Here is a 19,362-nt window from a genome sequence, read left to right on the forward strand (position 1 = left end):
CAGTGCCACGTAGTTCAGTCATGTTTACTGAACAAGTTCTGTCAGTCACAGTGCCACTTAGTTCAGTCACGTTTACTGAACAAGTTCTGTCAGTCACAGTGCCATGCAGTTCAGTCACGTTTACTGAACAAGTTCTGTCAGTCACAGTGTGATGTAGTTCAGTCACGTTTACTGAACAAGTTCTGTCAGTCACAGGGCCACATAGTTCAGTCACGTTTACTGAACAAGTTCTGTCACAGTGCCACATAGTTCAGTCTCGTTTACTGAACAAGTTCTGTCAGTCACAGTGCCACATATTTCAGTCACGTTTACTGAACAGGTTCTGTCAGTCACAGTGCCACATAGTTCAGTCACGTTTACTGAACAAGTTCAGTCAGTCAATGTGATGTGCAAAAATATTTTGGGTTGATATTATTAACAAATATATTATAGTGTCTGTACTTCTTTCGTCCGGTGATTTATTTAAATACAGTTAGATATTCATGTAATGGTTTATATATTTTGATGATCTGTTTAATAATTTCGTTCAGTTTTATTAAGTTCTATGAGCAATAAATTTGAATGATAATGTATACATTTTACCTGGAAAATCCTGTGTATTCATTGCATTAGTCTTAAATTTTCATAAATAAACTACATACATATTCTAGAATACCCGATGCGTTAGAATCGAGCCAACATCTAGTTGATATTATAAATACCCTCCAAAGACTTTATTGGATGTATGCTATCTGTAAAAGAAATGAATACAGAACATGTTTTTTTCAGTAAAACACCATGTGAATAGAACATTAGATTTATATTTACCATATTACGAGCTACACAAAAAAAAAAGGATCAAATACACATTTAAAAAACGCTGTCTGAAAGTGTATTAGATAGCCCAAATTATTCCCATTAATAAGCACCAATCAACAATATACAAGTTGATCAGCACTCGTTTACTGGCCTGTTTACTCAGACGAGAGAACAATGGAAACAGAACGATCGTTAATATATGATCATTCTCATGTTATCAGTAGCTCATCTCTGGGTTCTATCCAATTACGCCACAAATAATCGTTTTGCTCATTTGTCCAATGATCACCAGCATGTTTATACAGGTCGATAATCAAGAACAAGAATTTCAGTAAATGCTCGTTCAATGATAATTGGCCTGTCTAAATGAACCATTACAGTATGTATCTACAAAGTTGTGGTAACACTGTAATTTCAATATAGAAATATGGGAATATGACTATGCGATATATTAGTTTAGCTAAATAAGTTTTATGTCACTGACTCTTCCCACACTTGAGTCTTCAAGTAATTTAAGGTTTGATATTATTCCTCCTGTCATGCCTTAATGTAGCGTTTACCAACCATCTATTATTCCAATCCATCCTCTGTATAAATGTTACATATTAAATGGCCAATTTCTCTACAAATAGACTAATGCAATCAAAAACATAATCTTAAAAACTCCAGTAAAATACAGCACAGATTATGAGTGCCGCTAATCGTTTGTGCTGAAATAGGGACTAACAATTTGACCTCACCTGATATTCCTAAAAATATAAAGACCTCAGGCTTGAACCAGATGGGATTGTAATGATGTATTGCAAACTGAATTTTTCTTCTATTTGTATAAAGTTAATGTTAATCATTGCATACAGGATAAAGATCAATATGAGGTTTCCACCAGTGATGAGGGAACGTGCTTGGATAAGGTGTTATCTGAGCATGCTCAGGTACTAATCGAATGCTGGAAAAATATGTTCGGGTCCCCACGGCTGCATGTCTCGCAGCTGCTAGAAAGCGCAACACATGCAGGGATTGCTTGACAAATAAGCAATCCATGCATGTGTTGCAGCTGTCGAACAGCCGCGAGACATGCAGCCGTGGGGACCCGAACATATTTTTTGAGCACGCCGAAGTCATTCGGTTATCACCCGAGCATGCTCGGCTAATACCTTATCTGAGCAAGTTCACTCACCGCTATTTTACTCATTTCCTTTTATACTGGTTGTAAGAACTGTTCGGACAAATGATGCTACAGTATGTGTTCAGTTATTCTTTACATTATATTAGGCAGGCATGTGACAGTTTATAGGCGCACGCATAAAGTGTGATTGTGACAAACAGTTTACACATCATGTCGTAAAGATCAGCACTATATTCCAATAAAGAATATGAAGTGAGTCTTAAACTAACGTTATGCTTTTTTTTACAGCCATATTATAAATGAACTGATAGAAACAGAGCGTGTCTATGTTGAAGAGCTTCAAAGTATCATAGAGGTAAGAGCCTTTCAAAATAACTCTTCATGTCTTACCCCTACTCAATGCATTCAACATTCATCTGGTAGTTCCATTTTAATCCACCTTCTGTTTTATAATTACTTTTTTTCATATTTATGACATTTTCAAGACATTTATGACATTTTCAAGATTCTTGCTAATTATTATATTAGCTGACATTTCATTTTTCTCTTATACAATATACAAGTGTTTTTCACTAAATTGGAATTTCATCAAAAAGGTAATTTATTTCAGTTCTTCAATATAAAAAGTGAATCTCATATATATGCAAAGAAAGGTGAGAGCGGGACAGCACTAGAGCAGTGTGTACTCCTTTGGACTAGAACTCACTGCATGCAATCGTAACAAACAGCTTGTGGGCATCAGGTGCTCTGGCAGTAAAAGCGTGAAGCTGAATACATATCCAAGAACAAAGAAAACTGCGGCACTCACCCCGTTGTTGCTGTGTGAACGTGTTCTTTATTGAAACATGGCTTTATGGAAGATCATACATCCAGCTAGGCAGCAGGTTTTACAGGAGGGTGCGGTGATCGCTTCATCACCGCACCCTCCTGTAAAACCTGCTGCCTAGCTGGATGTATGATCTTCCGTAAAGCCATGTTTCAATAAAGAACACGTTCACACAGCAACAACGGGGTGAATGCCGCAGTTTTCTTTGTTCTTGGATATGTATTCAATCTCATATATATAGTCATTACAAACAGTGATCTATTTCAAGTGTTTATTTCTGTTAATGTTGATGATTATGGCTTACTGCCAATAAAAACCCCAAAGTCATTATCTCATTAAATTAGAATAATTAACAAATACCTGCCAAAGCTTCCTAAACATTTAAAAAGGTCCCTTAAGGTACCGTCACATTAAGCGACGCTGCAGCGATATAGACAACGAGATGATCGCTGCAGCGTCGCTGTTTAGGTCACTATAGAGACGTCAAACACAGCAACAGCAGAACGATGCAGGAGTGATCCAGTGACGTAACTGCGACTCACTTATCGTTCTCGCTGGTTGTTAGCTCCATTTAAAAACATTGCAGGCATCGTTGCTTTTGCTGTCAAACATGACGAATCACGCCGACCTGACGACCAAATAAAGTTCTGGACTTCTAGCTCCGACCAGCGATGTCACAGCGGGATCCAGATCGCTGCTGCGTGTCAAACACAACGAGATCGCTATCCAGGACGCTGCAACGTCACGGATCGCTAGCGATATCGTTGTAAAGTTGCTCAGTGTGAAGGTACCTTTAGTCTGTTTCGGTAGGCTCCACAATCATTGGGGAGACTGCTGACTTGACAGATGTCCAGAAGGCAGTCATTGACACACTCCACAAGGCGGGTAAAGGTAATTGCTAAAGAAGCTGGCTGTTCAGCGTGCTGTATCCAAGCATATTAAAGGGAAAGTTAGGTGGAAGGAAAAGCATGGTAGAAAAAGGTGCATAAGCAACTGGGATAACCGCAGCCCTTAAAGGATTGTTAAGACAAGGCCATTCAAAAATTTGTGGAGATTCACAAGGAGTGGACTGCTGCTGGAGACATTGCTTCAAGAGCCACCACACACAGACGTATCCAGGACATAGGATACAAGTGTCGCATTCCTTCTGTCAAGTCACTCATGACCAATAGACAACGCCAGAAGTGTCTTACCTGGGCCAAGGAGAAAAAGAACTGGACTGTTGCTCAGTGGTCCAAGGTGTTGTTTTCATATGAAAGTAAATTTTGCATTTCATTTGGAAATCAAGGTCCCAGAGTCTGGAGGAAGACTGAAGAGACACACAATCCAAGCGGCTTGAGGTCTAGTGTGAAGTTTCCAAAATTAGTGATGGTTTGGTGAGCCATGTCATCTGCTGGTGTAGGTCCACTGTGTTTTATCAAGACCAAAGTCAGCGCTGCTGTCTTCCAGAAAATTTTAAAGCACTTCGTGCTTCCCTCAGCTGATTAGCTTTATGGAGATGGAAATTTCATTCTCCAGCAGGACTGACACCTGTCCACACTGCCAAAATTACAAATACCTGGTTTAAAAATAACAGTATCACTGTGCTTGGTTGGCCAGCAAACTCGCCTGACCTTAACCCTATAGGGAATCTATGGGAAATTGTCAAGAGGAAGATGAGCGACTCCAGACCCAACAATGCAGACGAGCTGAAGGCTGCTATCAAAGCAACCTGGGCTTCCATAACACCTCAGCAATGCCACAGGCTGATCACCTCCATGCCACGCCACATTGATTCAGTAATTAATGCAAAAGGAGCCCCAACCAAGTATTGAGTGCATTTACTGAACATACATTTCAGTAGGCCAACATTTCAGATTTTAAAATCATTTTTCAAGCTGGTGTTATAAAATATTCTAATTTACTGAGATAATGACCTTTGGGTTTTCATTGGCTGTAAGCCATAATCATCAACATTAACAGAAATAAACAGGAGAAACAGATCACTGTAATGACTCTATATAATATGAGTTTCACTTTTTGTATTGAAGAACTGAACTAAATTAACTTTTTAATTATATTCTAATTTAGTGAAAAGCACTTGTAGTTTTTTCAGTGGGATTGCCAGGGTCAATTCCAAAGAATAAGGCTATGTGCACACAAAGTTTTTTTTTAGAAAAAAACACCTGAAAAATAGCTTTAAAATGCCTGAAAACTTTCTTATTTATTTTTTATTCTAAAAACCACATTGCACTTTACACGTTCAGTCTTTTGAGCATTTTTTTCTGCCTTTATATTTTGAAAACTGTTATATAAAAAGTAAGTGCATATCACATTTTTGATGCAGGTCCTGATCTAAAACGTTCTAAAAAGGGTAAAAAAAAGTGCATCGGCAAAAAAACTATTCAAACCTTTTCAGGACACACTTCAGAATGAGAAAAACTTCTCCAAAAACTTCCCACAGAAGGAGCATTTTCTGAAGTGGCTTCTACTCGTAGTTTTATGCAGGCATTCAAAACATGTGCACATGGCTTTAGGAAGAGACGTGAGGCAGAAGTGTGAACTTAACAATCCCTGGTGGAATCAATGAAGGCATTCAAGGGGTTAATAAGCAGAGTAGTCAAAGTACTCCAGACATGTCAGTCATCATACAAAGGTTGTAACCAAATGTAGCGCATCTTTAACACCTTTCTGGCATTGGGCATACTATTCTGTCATTGTGACCTGGGACTTAATTCCCATGGATGGAATAGTACATCATAGGTGATCAGCCGCGCTCACGAGGGGACCGCTCCCGGCATTTTAACCCCCAGAACCCTGTGATCAAACATGATTGCAGCGTTCCGGAGCCGGGGTCCCGATCGCTGCCATGGAGACCCGATGTTGTCATGACGACATCCAGGTCTCCAGAGCTGAGAGACTTCCTGTCATGCGCAATGCATGTCAAGAAGTCTCTAAGTTCAGTGTACAGAAGCTGCAGCGCTGACAGCTTATATAGCATGCAGATCTGCATGCTGTAGAAGCGATCAGCCTGCACAAAATGAGTGTCCTATAGTTGGACAAAGTGCAAAAGTAAGAATTAATTTAAAAATTTGTTTTTAATAATTGTAAAAATATTTTAAAAAATAATAAAAAAATCTATATTTATTCCATCAATAAATAAATATTTGAATTAAAAAAATCTAAACAATAAAAGTACACCTATTTATTATCACCGCGTCCGTAGCGACCTGACGTATAGAACTATCTCACTAGTTAGCCACTTTAGTGAACACCATTGAGAAAAAAAAAGGCAAAACAACAATGCTTTATTATCATAGCGCCGAACAAAAAGTGGAATAACGCGCAATCAAAAATACGGATACAAAAATAACGATGGTACTGCTGAAAACGTCATCTTGTCCCGCACAAAACAAGCCGCCAAATAGCTCCATCACCAGAATAATAAAAAAGTGATAGCTCTCAGAATAATGCGATGCAAAAATAATTATTTTTTTATTGTATAAAAGTGCCAAAACATAAAAAAATAACTGAGGTATCACTGTCATCATACTGACCTGAAAAATAAAACTGCTTTATCAATTTTACCATGCGCAGAACGGTATAACCCCCCCCCCCCCAAAGAAATTCATGAATTGCTGTTTTTTGTTCATTCTGCCTCACAAAAATCGGAATAAAAAGCGATCTAAAAATGTCATGTGCCCAACAATAGTACCAGTAAAAACATCAACTCGTCCCGCAAAAAACAAGACCTCACATGACTCTGTGGGCCAAAATCTGGAAAAATTATAGCTCAAAAATATGTTGATTCAAAAACAATTTTTTGCAATAAAAAGCATCTTTTAGTGTGTGACAGCTGCCAAACATAAAAACCCGCTATAAAAACCCACTACAAATAGTAAATCAAACCCCCCTTTATCACCCCCTTAGTTAGGGAACAATAATAAAATAAGAGACTAATAGCCAAATAATAAGGTGTATCCACATCTGGTACCCCTATAAGGTCCTCTAATAGTGAATATGTATGGAGCCAGGAGAAACCTAATAAGTCTAAAACATAGCCTTTAATAGTAACCTTCTAAAAATGATTTTTCATGGACAGAACAGTGATAAAGTGCATATAGTGCTCAAATAACCAGTGCTCAATAAAAAAATGGTTTTGTCTCACCAGATCAGTCGTTTTTTCCACGGGAGCGTCCTCATATATTTCTAGGGGGAGGGGAAACAAGCAGTAACTATGCTACCCAGTCATGCCCATGTATTGCTCCCGCCCTGACAAGGGCAGTCCCCAAGTCAGGCTAAATTGTTGTACCCACCACAACCAAGTCAACTTCCCTACGCGTTTCCTCTCCCATAGGGGAGATTCATCAGGGGAACGAAAAAACGGGGGTATAAATATAATGGAGTATTCTATTTAGGAAAATAGAGCCCCTGCATTGGCAGGTAGCTCCTATGTGTCCAGTGCACCTGACTTTTGGTGTGGACTATGGTAAGGTGAGATGAACAGCGGGACCGCACTCCCTAATGTAGTTCCTCCCCCTCTCTGCCTGATTGTATGGCGTCCTACCTCATTTCCGGCCGGTCATTATGACTCCGTGCTCTCACCGGCCTTCACTTCCGGTTCACACTCCCCAGTATATCCGCTATTGCGTAGTGCCGATTATGGTCCGGCTCTGCCGTCTGCCTTCCGTCCGGTGTTCTACGCCAGTGCGCATGCGGCCTTTTTGCCCGCTACTCTGCGCTATACAGGCAGGTACTTGGGATCCCCAGTACCTCCGCTATTGCGCAGTGCCGATTACAGTACAGCTCTGCCGTCTGCTAGCGTCTCTGTATCCCTGGTTACCCTTCTGCTCCCAGTGTTCCACGCTACTGTGCCTACGGCCTTTTTGCCCGCTAATACACAATATACAAGCAGATATACGTCAATACCCTGGTATCCCAACTAGGATTCTGGTACTGGCACTGGAAAGGATTATACCTCTGGTTCCTTTGTTGGTAAATACACGGCCTCACTGTACCTGCGTACATATTATGTTGTTGGATGTTATCATGAGAGGGGAAGAAGCTAAACAAAGGGAAACGCATCCCTCTGGAAAAATCCATAAAAAATCAAAGATTCTCTGTTTAATACCCAATATAATAAGGTCAGAGATACAGATATATCTATAAGATATGGCAGTGGCTCATACCTTTAAAAATCATAATCTAATATATAATTGCCTAGAATACTACTTCCTGCAATTTGTGCCAACTTCCTGTCCGGAGCTAATGTCCGGAGCTAATGTCCGGAGCTAATGTCCGGAGATAAGTGACGTCAACAGTGTCCAGTGTCTGATTGGTTGCCGCCTGCTGCGAGCGACCAATCAGAAACGTGCCGTACTGTGACACACTCCGCCCGCCATTTTGGTGTGATTTTTGAATTTTTACCTCACAGCAAGTTTCTACTGCGTGGAGGCGGGCCCAGTGACGTTGCTCTTCAAGCTCCTGCCGAATTTCGTCAAAAAAATGATAATACCATTTACCAAAACTATATATATTTAGTTGTGAAGTGGTTCAGTGACATTTTCACACCAATTTTGAACTTTTGTTTGGTGTTTTCTCCATATACTGCCTATTATTTTTGTTCTTTCTTACTATTATTTATTAATTGTATTATTCTTACATTTGAATAAATAAAGTATATATGGATTCTAGACTCCCGATTCTTTAGAATCGGGCTGCCATCTAGTAGATAATAAATATCCTGTTTTATTGGCTTAGTGCCCCCGAGAGACAGCAACCCCGATTCCAACCTATTTAAAACCAACAGCAATAAACCCCAATTTCTGGGGAAAGGACATATGCACCCCTCATAATTTCAGAGAAAGCAGCTATAACTCAATTGTTCATTCAGACCCTGCGGGTGACAGGTCTGAAGACGGAATATCAACCTTGATTCTTTTTGAAGTAACATCCTATCAAAGTCACCCCCTCTTCTTGGTGGTCTAACTCTCTCGATACCCATGAACTGTATGGCCTTCAGATCCCCATTGTGCATAACATTAACGTGTCTGGCCACAGATGTATCTCTTTTATTCCGGATATCGCCTAGATGCTCTCCTATCCTCCTCTTTAGCTCCCTTATGGTTTTGCCTACATAGGCCTTACCACATTTACAAGTGATACGGTAAATGACGCCCTTGGTTCTACAATTGATGAAGTCCCTGATCTCAAACAACTCACCAATACCATCAAATTTTTTACCCACTAGTATGTATTCACAGGCCATACAGTCACCACAGCGATAGCAACCACTGATTTTAGCAGTTAGCCAGGTCTCTCTAGTCACAGGTGTAACAAAGTGGCTATGCACCAGGCGATTTCCAATCGTCTTACTTTTTCTGTATGTAATGTGTGGTCTTTCACCTACAAGGTCTCTTATATCATCATCCATCCGAAGGATGCCCCAATGTTTTTGGACTATTTGCCTGACCACTTGGGCCCCATTATCAAAGGTACAGATAAGTCGAATTTTTCCATCCGGGTTCTCAGTTCTCTTTTTGGGTACCATAAGTTCTCTCCTGTCCTGTTCCTTCGCATGTTTAAATGCTTCTCTCAATATTCGGTCAGGGTAGCCTTTAGTGAGAAATCTCTGACGCAAGTCATCCGCCTTGTTTTTAAAGTCTCTTGTGTTTGAGCAGTTCCTTTTTAGCCTCAGGTACTGACCCTTGGGTATGCCCCTCTTAAGGGAATAAGGGTGATGACTCTCCCATTTCAACAGAGAATTAGTGGAAGTTGGTTTTCGAAAAATGGTGGTTTCCAACGTGTCCCCATTCCCGGATTTAGTAATTAAGACATCGAGAAAGGCTAGTCTATTAGGATCCACTTCATATGTGAGCCTTAGGCCTATCTCATTCTGATTTAATGAATCAATAAACTCCTGGAACTCGGCCACGGCGCCCCGCCATAGGATGAAAACATCATCTATGAATCTGACCCAAAGGTCAACCTTACTTGTCAGATGTGTAAATTGGTAAGAGAATTCGATGGTGTCCTCCCACCAGCCCAGGAACAGATTTGCGTAACTTGGCGCACATGGATTACCAATGGCGGTGCCCCTGAGCTGGTGGAGGACCTTACCATCAAAGGTGAAGTAGTTATTCTGCAGGACAAATTCAAGAAGGGAGATAACCAACTCATTATGGGGGGCACACTGGCAGCCCCTCGTACCCAAAAAGTGTTTGACACCCAGGATTCCAAAATTATGTGGAATCGATGAATAAAGTGCCTCAATATCAATGCTTGCCAGAAGTACTTCTGGTTCCACAAGGATACTGTCCAGTTTATTCAAGAGGTCCACTGTATCTCTCAAGTATGATGGTAACGAGCTCACAAAGGGTCTGAGGATCTCATCAAGGTAAGTACCCACATTTTGGCTTATGCTCCCAATGCCCGATACAATGGGTCTGCCCTTCAGGGGATGAAGCCCTTTATGCAGTTTTGGAAGTGCATAAAAAGTTGCCATTACTGGATGTCTAGGAATGAGGTAGTCATATTCTTCCTGGCTAATAAGTTTCTTGTTTAAAGCCCCATCAAGAATATTTTTCAATTTATCCCTTGTTGTTTCCATCTGATTACTCATGACCCGGGTATATGTAGCTGTATCATTCAACAAGGAGAGACACATATCCCTGTATCCATCTATATTCATCACAACTATGTTTCCCCCTTTATCAGAGGGTTTTACCACTATAGATGTGTCTGTCTCCAGATTCTGAAGTGCCTCCATCTGGTTCTTGGTTAAGTTATGTCTAATATGGATACCTTCTTTTGGTTTGATCTCATCCGTTATTAAATTGAGGAACACATCTATGGCAGAAACATCACCCCCGACTGGTGGCATCTTAGTACTAGTTTTTTTCAGAGATGAAAAGGGACCCTGGCCACTCGTTGATGGTAATGATTGATCAAGATTAGCCAAGAGCTGCACATCCTGGAGTATATCCACTGGGATGTCCAGCCCTGCGCAAATCTTCCTATTCTGTTGTTTGAAAAATTGGTGCCACCTTAATTTTCTAACAAATAGGTTTATGTCCTTGATACAGTCAAAAGTGGAAAAATCCGTGGTGGGAATAAATGATAACCCCTTACTCAGTACCGTCATCTCTGCTTCACTAATATTTCTATCATAGAGGTTGATTACCTGCAGTTCTAGTCCCTGTTGAAGGGGTTTCTGCTTCTCAGGGAGTATGTGTTGTCTAAAAAACCTGGTCTGGATACTGGGTGGAAGTTACCCCCTCTAGAATAGCCTCTATTTTTACCCCTCTGCCGGCCTCGAGTTGATCTTTGTCTCGCTTCTGTATCTGAGATGTCGGTTTCTGTTGAGGATAAGTCTGTGTCCCTTTCTCCTCTCTCTACACGGTCTCCCAGGACCTGATAGATTTTATTATCTCTAAAGTCCTGGAGATCCAGTACCAGAATCCTAGTTGGGATACCAGGGTATTGACGTATATCTGCTTGTATATTGTGTATTAGCGGGCAAAAAGGCCGTAGGCACAGTAGCGTGGAACACTGGGAGCAGAAGGGTAACCAGGGATACAGAGACGCTAGCAGATGGCAGAGCTGTACTGTAATCGGCACTGCTCAATAGCGGAGGTACTGGGGATCCCAAGTACATGCCTGTATAGCGCAGAGTAGCGGGCAAAAAGGCCGCATGCGCACTGGCGTAGAACACCGGACGGCAGGCAGACGGCAGAGCCGGACCATAATCGGCACTGCGCAATAGCGGATATACTGGCGAGTGTGAACCGGAAGTGAAGGCCGGTGAGAGCACGGAGTCACTGGCTCTGCGGTCCGCATGCGCAATGGAGACTGATCCGGACGCCGGAGAGGTATACACACATGACTTCAGCATTAAGGAAACACAACTACAGAACTCAATCGAGAAATTTCAGTATAAACTGAAAGAAAGGAAACATAAACAATTTCTGAGGGATCTCCAGGACTTTAGAGATAATAAAATCTTTCAACTGTCTTGCACCACTTCCAAAAATGTACCCCAGGCAGAAACTGGAGTAGATCTCTGTTGTAATTTATGCCACCTTCGTGCTCAAGTCTTGTCTACTTTTCAAAACGTTGTCAGAGCTGGCCAGGACTGCTGTAAAAATGTCAAAGACACAAACATTTTGCAACATTTCATGCAGTCTTACTCCAAAGTTCTAGCAAAATCTAATGAACCGTGCCCTAAGCATTTCAAGAATTGGGGAACTTTAAGTATTTCTATGTAGTAATTATAAAAAACGGATAATGATGTAAACACACTGATGTAAAATACTGACCAAATACTGAACATGTGAACTTGGCCTTAGAGTTTGAGCCGAGTGTCATCTGAGTTTGATCCGATTCTCTTGCATGAGAAAAACGCTACACAAGTTCGGAGAAGGTGGAGAATTAATTTCTCCATCTTTTCCGTTGTCTGTGTCCACGTACATCGGATTGCACTCGGATGACATCCAAGTGTAGTTTGATACTTCACACGCACCCATAGAATTGCTCCGATTATCGGATGCACTCGCAGTATGCTGCAATTGTTTTCTCATGCAGGATCGGCATAAGAAAAAAATTGCAGATTTGCACTGCCCCATTGTATAACATTGAGCTGAGTGCTAGCCAATAAAACATCACATAGCACTCGGCCGTGGGGACCTAGCTGCACGCTTACATCTTAGGTAAAAATTAAATCCTTATCTCCTTTCAAGCCCATTGCACATGCACTTTACTCAGGCTAATTTTATATTAGCCAGCACCCATTGTGCTCACATTTTTGGTCGTCATGGCTACGGCATTACCATGTATAGCAGGCAATCCCCGCGTGTTTATTAGTTGAAACATGCGAGGCAGGGACTCGAGTATGGCGCTCCAGCACTCGCGATACTTGATTAAGTAGCGAGCGTACCCGAGCACTCTCGCTCATCACTAAGCGTGACCTCTTCTTACCTCAGCAACCTTGGTATTTTCAGTATTAGATCAGAAACACTGGGTAAACAGTAGTGTGAACAGCCTCTTCTTACCTCAACACACCCAACATTAGGTCAGAAAAACAGGTTTGACGGTAGTGCGAGCAGCATCTTATTACCTCAGCAGTCCTTGTATCTCCAGTATTTGATCATAAAGACGCAGTAGACAGCCATATGCGCATCCTCTTCTTACCTCAGCCACTCTCCAGTACAGGTTCAGAAGGACAGGGTGGCTAGCAGTCTGAGCAACCTCATCTTACCTCAGCACTTCTGGCATTTCCCATATTAGATCAGACAGGGTGGAAAGCAGTCTGAGCAGCCTCATCTTACCTCAGCACTCCTGGCATCTCCCGTATTAGATCAGAAAGGGTCGACAGCAGTCTGAGCAGCCTCATCTTACCTCAGCACTTCTGGCATTTTCCTTATTAGATCAGATAGGGTGGACAGCAGTCTGAGCAGCCTCATCTTACCTCAGCACTTCTGGCATTTCCCTTATTAGATCAGACAGGGTGGACAGCAGTCTGAGCAGCCTCATCTTACCTCAGCACTTCTGGCATCTCCCGTATTAGATCAGACAGGGTGGACAGCAGTCTGAGCAGCCTTATCTTACCTCAGCACTTCTGGCATCTCCCGTTTTAGATCAGACAGGGTGGACAGCAGTCTGAGCAGCCTCATCTTACCTCAGCACTTCTGGCATCTCTCATATTAGATCAGACAGGGTGGACAGCATTCTGAGCAGCCTCATCTTACCTCAGCACTTCTGGCATCTCCCATATTAGATCAGAAAGGGTCGACAGCAGTCTGAGCAGCCTCATCTTACCTCAGCACTTCTGGCATCTCCTGTATTAGATCAGACATGGTTGACAGCAGTCTGAGCAGCCTCATCTTACCTCAGCACTTCTGGCATTTCCCTTATTAGATCAGACAGGGTGGCTAGCAGTCTGAGCAGCCTCATCTTACCTCAGCACTTCTGGCATTTCCCTTATTAGATCAGACAGGGTGGACAGCAGTCTGAGCAGCCTCATCTTACCTCAGCACTTCTAGCATTTCCCTTATTAGATCAGACAGGGTGGACAGCAGTTTGAGCAGCCTCATCTTACCTCAGCACTTCTGGCATCTCCTGTATTAGATCAGACAGGGTGGACAGCAGTCTGAGCAGCCTCATCTTACCTCAGCACTTCTGGCATCTCCTGTATTAGATCAGACAGTGTGGACAGCAGTCTGAGCAGCCTCATCTTATCTCAGCACTTCTGGCAGCTCCCTTGTTAGATCAGACAGGGTGGACAGCAGTCTGAGCAGCCTCATCTTACCTCAGCACTTCTGGCATTTCCCTTATTAGATCAGACAGGGTGGACAGCAGTCTGAGCAGCCTCATCTTACCTCAGCACTTCTGGCATCTCCTGTATTAGATCAGACAGGGTGGACAGCAGTCTGAGCAGCCTCATCTTACCTCAGCACTTCTGGCATCTCCCGTTTTAGATCAGACAGGATGGACAGCAGTCTGAGCAGCCTCATCTTACCTCAGCACTTCTGGCATCTCCCTTATTAGATCAGACAGGGTGGACAGCAGTCTGAGCAGTCTGAGCAGCCTCATCTTACCTCAGCACTTCTGGCATCTCCTGTATTAGATCAGACATGGTTGACAGCAGTCTGAGCAGCCTCATCTTACCTCAGCACTTCTGGCATTTCCCTTATTAGATCAGACATGGTTGACAGCAGTCTGAGCAGCCTCATCTTACCTCAGCACTTCTGGCATTTCCCTTATTAGATCAGACAGGGTGGCTAGCAGTCTGAGCAGCCTCATCTTACCTCAGCACTTCTGGCATTTCCCTTATTAGATCAGACAGGGTGGACAGCAGTCTGAGCAGCCTCATCTTACCTCAGCACTTCTAGCATTTCCCTTATTAGATCAGACAGGGTGGACAGCAGTTTGAGCAGCCTCATCTTACCTCAGCACTTCTGGCATCTCCTGTATTAGATCAGACAGGGTGGACAGCAGTCTGAGCAGCCTCATCTTACCTCAGCACTTCTGGCATCTCCTGTATTAGATCAGACAGTGTGGACAGCAGTCTGAGCAGCCTCATCTTATCTCAGCACTTCTGGCATCTCCCTTGTTAGATCAGACAGGGTGGACAGCAGTCTGAGCAGCCTCATCTTACCTCAGCACTTCTGGCATTTCCCTTATTAGATCAGACAGGGTGGACAGCAGTCTGAGCAGCCTCATCTTACCTCAGCACTTCTGGCATCTCCTGTATTAGATCAGACAGGGTGGACAGCAGTCTGAGCAGCCTCATCTTACCTCAGCACTTCTGGCATCTCCCGTATTAGATCAGACAGGATGGACAGCAGTCTGAGCAGCCTCATCTTACCTCAGCACTTCTGGCATCTCCCTTATTAGATCAGACAGGGTGGACAGCAGTCTGAGCAGTCTGAGCAGCCTCATCTTACCTCAGCAATTCTGGAATTTCCCTTATTACATCAGAAAGGGTGGACGGTGGTGTGACAATGCCTTTTTTTATATCAAAACCTAACCTTACTACTTGCACACAGTTTGAATTACAGTAACAATATATTCTTAGCATGAATAAAATCGATTTAACCCCTTCACGACCTTGCCCTTTTCTGTTTTTGCATTTTCGTTTTTCGCCCCCCTCCTTCCCAGAGCCATAACTGTTTTATTTTTCTGTCAATATGGCCATGTGAGGGCCTGTTTTTTGCGGGACAAATTGCAATTTTCAACGACATCATTGGTTTCAGCATGTCGGGTACTAGAAAACAGGGAAAAAAATCCGTGTGGTGAAATTGCAAAAAAAGTGCAATCCCACACTGGTTTTTTGTTTGGCTTTTTTGCTAGGTTCACTAAATGCTAAAACTTGCCTGCCATTTTGATTCTCCAGGTCATAACGAGTTCATAGACACCAAACATGTCTAGGTTATGTTTTATCTAAGTGGTAAAAAAAAATTCCAAACTTTGCTAAAAAAAAAAAAATGCGCAATTTTACATTACCTGTAGCGTCTCCATTTTTCGTGATCTGGGGTCAGGTGATGGCTTATTTTTTGCGCGCCGATCTGGCATTTTTAATTATACTATTTTGGTGCAGATACGTTTTTTTGATTGCCCCTTATTACATTTTAATGCAATGCCACGGCGACCAAAAAAATGTAATTCTGGGGTTTCAAATATTTTTCTCGCTACGTCGTTTAGCAATCAGGTTAATCCTTTTTTTTATTGATAGATTGGGCGTTTCTGAATGCGGCGATACCAAGTATGTGTAGGTTTGATTTTTTTTTTTATTGTTTTATTTTGAATGGGGCGAAAGGGGGGTGATTTAAACTTTCATTTTTTATTTTTTTTTCATATTTTTTTTAAACATTTTTTTTTTTACTTTTGCCATGCTTCAATAGCCTCCATGGGAGGCTAGAAGCTGGCGCCACTTGATCGGCTCTGCTACATAGCAGCGATCATCAGATCGCTGCTATGTAGCTGAAATGCAGGCTTGATATGAGCTCCGACCACAAGGGGGCGCTCACAGCAGGCCGGCATCAGTAACCATAGAGGTCTCAAGGACCTCTATGGTTACCATCCTGACGCATCGCCGACCCCCGATCATGGGACGGGGGTCGGCGAAGCTATCATTTGCGGCCGGAAGCGCCGGTTAAATGCCGCTGAAGGGGTTAAATAAACATTACATTCAGGCTATTTTTTGCATTATTTTCCATGATATGTATTTTGTATGGTTTTGGAGACGAAGGGAGCGTTACCTGTAACTTAAAAAGTTGTTGTGATAGAGAAAAACTGGGATCACTTTTGGATATAGAAGCGAAAAGTTATACACAGGGCCGGCTCCAGGTTTTCGAGGGCCCCGGGCGAAAGAGTCTCAGTGGGCCCCCCCCTTTAACACATACCCCGATTTATGATGCACAGATACGGCAGAGAAATGTATAGTACAATGCCAGATTTCACTTCTTACATGAGTGACAGCTATTGTAAATTCTGCAGTGTATATATACAGGACAGGAGGAGTGGTACTGTGCAGTGTATATATACAGGAGGAAAGGTGCTGTGCAGTGTATATATACAGGAGGAAAGGTACTGTGCAGTGTATATATACAGGGGGAGAGGTGCTGTGCAGTGTATATATACAGGGGGAGAGGTTCTGTGCAGTGTATATATACAGGGGGAGAGGTGCTGTGCAGTGTATATATACAGGGGGAGAGGTGCTGTGCAGTGTTTTTATACAGGGGGAGAGGTGCTGTGCAGTGTCGTGAGCAGGGCGTTGTTGTATCAGAAAATCTTTTCTGTTTTGAGTTTTTCTATGAAACAAAGACTTTTCTACATAAACAACGTTGTTTGTTTTTGCGGCCCTAACAGATCTGTGCTACAAAGTAACAGGCGGATCGGGCATTAATGAGGGACCAGATGCTGAATCCTTTCCACAAACCCTAATGACCCAATTAGTGCCCCGTCATTAGAACCTCATTAAACACCTCCCTGTCCTGAGTAGTCATGTACAGTATGGGGGGATCCTGCAGCCCACCCCCTGACTGCTCCATACCATACACTGCCCTCTGTCGCGCTCACTATTATCCTGTGCATTTCTCTGTCATCGTTACCCCATGTTACACTTGTCACCCCCCACTACAGAGTAGCAGGGCAGCCAATGTCACAGGTCACCCCCTCCCGGATCCTAATGGCAGCAGGAAATGTCTGCTCCTCTATTGGGTTGGAACCTGATTTAATCAAGGAATAATGTGGATTTGTTGCCGGTGGCTGCAGGGGAAGGGTTAAGTGATTCCATGTCCTTGGAGGGAGCAGTGGCAGCTGCTGGGACCTGGGACAGAGAGAACCAATGTTGCTGTGACTGCACAGTGTGACCTGGAGGAGAGTGTTGTGAGTTCTGTTTTTGGGCTCCCTCTGGTGGTTACTGATGGTACTGGGTGACTTGTGTTCTCTGCAGTCTCTGGTGTCCACCTGTTCCATCAGGTTATGGGTGTTTCCTATTTAACCTGGCTTTTTTGTCATTTCCTCGCCTGCTATCAATGTAATCAGCGTTTCTGTTTACCTCCGCTCCCTGCGTCTGTGATCTTCTGGACAAGCTAAGTTTTGATTTTCCGGTTCTATGTTTTGTTTTCATTTTGTCTTAGTCCAGCTTGCAGTTATGTGATTCCTTGTTGCTGGTTGCTCTAGTGGGCTGAAATTACTCCTCATGTTCCATGAGTTGGCACATGAGTTCAAGTAATTTCAGGATGGTTTTTTTGAAGGGTTTTTCGCTGACCGTGCAGTTCACTTTTGTATCCTCTGCTATCTAGCTTTAGCGGGCCTCATTTTTGCTGATTCTGTTTTCATCTCTACGTTTGTTATTTCCTCTCATTTCACCGTTATTACATGTGGGGGCTGCTATTTCTGTGGGGTGTATCTCTGGAGGCAAGTGAGGTCTGTGTTTCTTCTTATAGGGGAAGTTAGTCCTTCGGCTGGAGCGAGACGTCTAGGATCATCGTAGGCACATTCCCCGGCTACTGCTAGTTGTGTGGTTAGGTTCAGGAGCGCGGTCAGCTCAGTTTCCATCACCCTAGAGCTTGTTTTATTTTTTGTGCTTGTCCTTTTGTGATCCCCTGCCATTGGGATCATGACAGTATAGCCGGCCATAAAAAATAAAAATTGGTCATCGTTTTGGCTGAAGTAGGAGGAAAAGTAGTCTGAGGTTATTTTTTTTTTTTTTTTTTTTTTCCTCCTCAGTGTGTGCTGCCTAGCCTTAATTGCAGCTTTATTGCTTCTTTCCTCCTCTTAATCCTTGAATGGCTCTGACTTTAGCTGTTAATCATGGACGTCCAGAGTTTGGCTTCTAGCCTGAATAATCTTGCTGCTAAGGTTCAAAATATACAAGATTTTGTTGTACATACGCCTATCTCTGAACCTAGAATTCCTGTCCCAGAGTTTTTTTCTGGAGATAGATCTAGTTTTTTGAATTTTAGGAATAATTGCAAGTTGTTTCTTTCCTTGAAATCTTGCTCCTCTGGAGACCCTGCTCAGCAGGTCAAGATTCTTATATCTTTCCTGCGGGGGGGTCCTCAGAATTGGGCATTTGCATTGGCACCAGGGGATCCTGCGTTGCTCAATGTGGATGCGTTTTTTCTGGCATTGGGTTTGCTCTATGAGGAACCTAACCTTGAGATTCAGGCTGAAAAAGCTTTATTAGCTCTCTCTCAGGGGCAAGATGAAGCAGAAATATATTGTCAGAAATTTCGGAAATGGTCGGTGCTTACTCAGTGGAATGAGTGCGCTCTGGCTGCAAAATTCAGAGATGGTCTTTCTGAAGCCATTAAAGATGTTATGGTGGGGTTCCCGGCGCCTACAGGTCTGAATGAGTCCATGACTATGGCTATTCAGATTGATCGGCGTTTACGGGAGCGCAAACCTGTGCACCATTTGGCGGTGTCTTCTGAACAGGCACCTGAGATAATGCAATGTGATAGAATTCAGTCCAGAAGTGAACGGCAAAATTATAGGCGGAAAAATGGATTGTGTTTTTATTGTGGTGATTCAGCTCATGTTATATCAGCATGCTCTAAACGCACAAAAAAGGTTGATAAGTCTGTTGCCATTGGTACTTTACAGTCTAAGTTCATTCTGTCTGTGA

General features: G+C 42.7%; 2 protein-coding genes across 2 annotated transcripts in view; one reads left to right on the forward strand and one right to left on the reverse strand.

The window, feature by feature from the left end:
• The window catches only part of B3GNT5 (UDP-GlcNAc:betaGal beta-1,3-N-acetylglucosaminyltransferase 5), a 115,268-nt gene extending 112,455 nt beyond the window's left edge, over positions 1 to 2,813 (reverse strand). Inside the window, exon 1 of the mRNA XM_069727238.1 lies at positions 2,733 to 2,813. The gene's annotated coding sequence lies outside the window, so the exon portion shown is untranslated. The remainder of the gene's footprint in view (positions 1 to 2,732) is intronic.
• MCF2L2 (MCF.2 cell line derived transforming sequence-like 2) overlaps positions 1 to 19,362 on the forward strand; it is a 516,938-nt gene that overhangs the window by 325,803 nt on the left and 171,773 nt on the right. Inside the window, exon 16 of the mRNA XM_069727236.1 lies at positions 2,213 to 2,279. Within this exon, the coding sequence (XP_069583337.1) occupies positions 2,213 to 2,279 (67 nt within the window). The remainder of the gene's footprint in view (positions 1 to 2,212; positions 2,280 to 19,362) is intronic.

The sequence above is a fragment of the Ranitomeya imitator genome, chromosome 5 (genome assembly GCF_032444005.1).
Source record: "Ranitomeya imitator isolate aRanImi1 chromosome 5, aRanImi1.pri, whole genome shotgun sequence".
Lineage (NCBI taxonomy): Eukaryota > Metazoa > Chordata > Amphibia > Anura > Dendrobatidae > Ranitomeya > Ranitomeya imitator.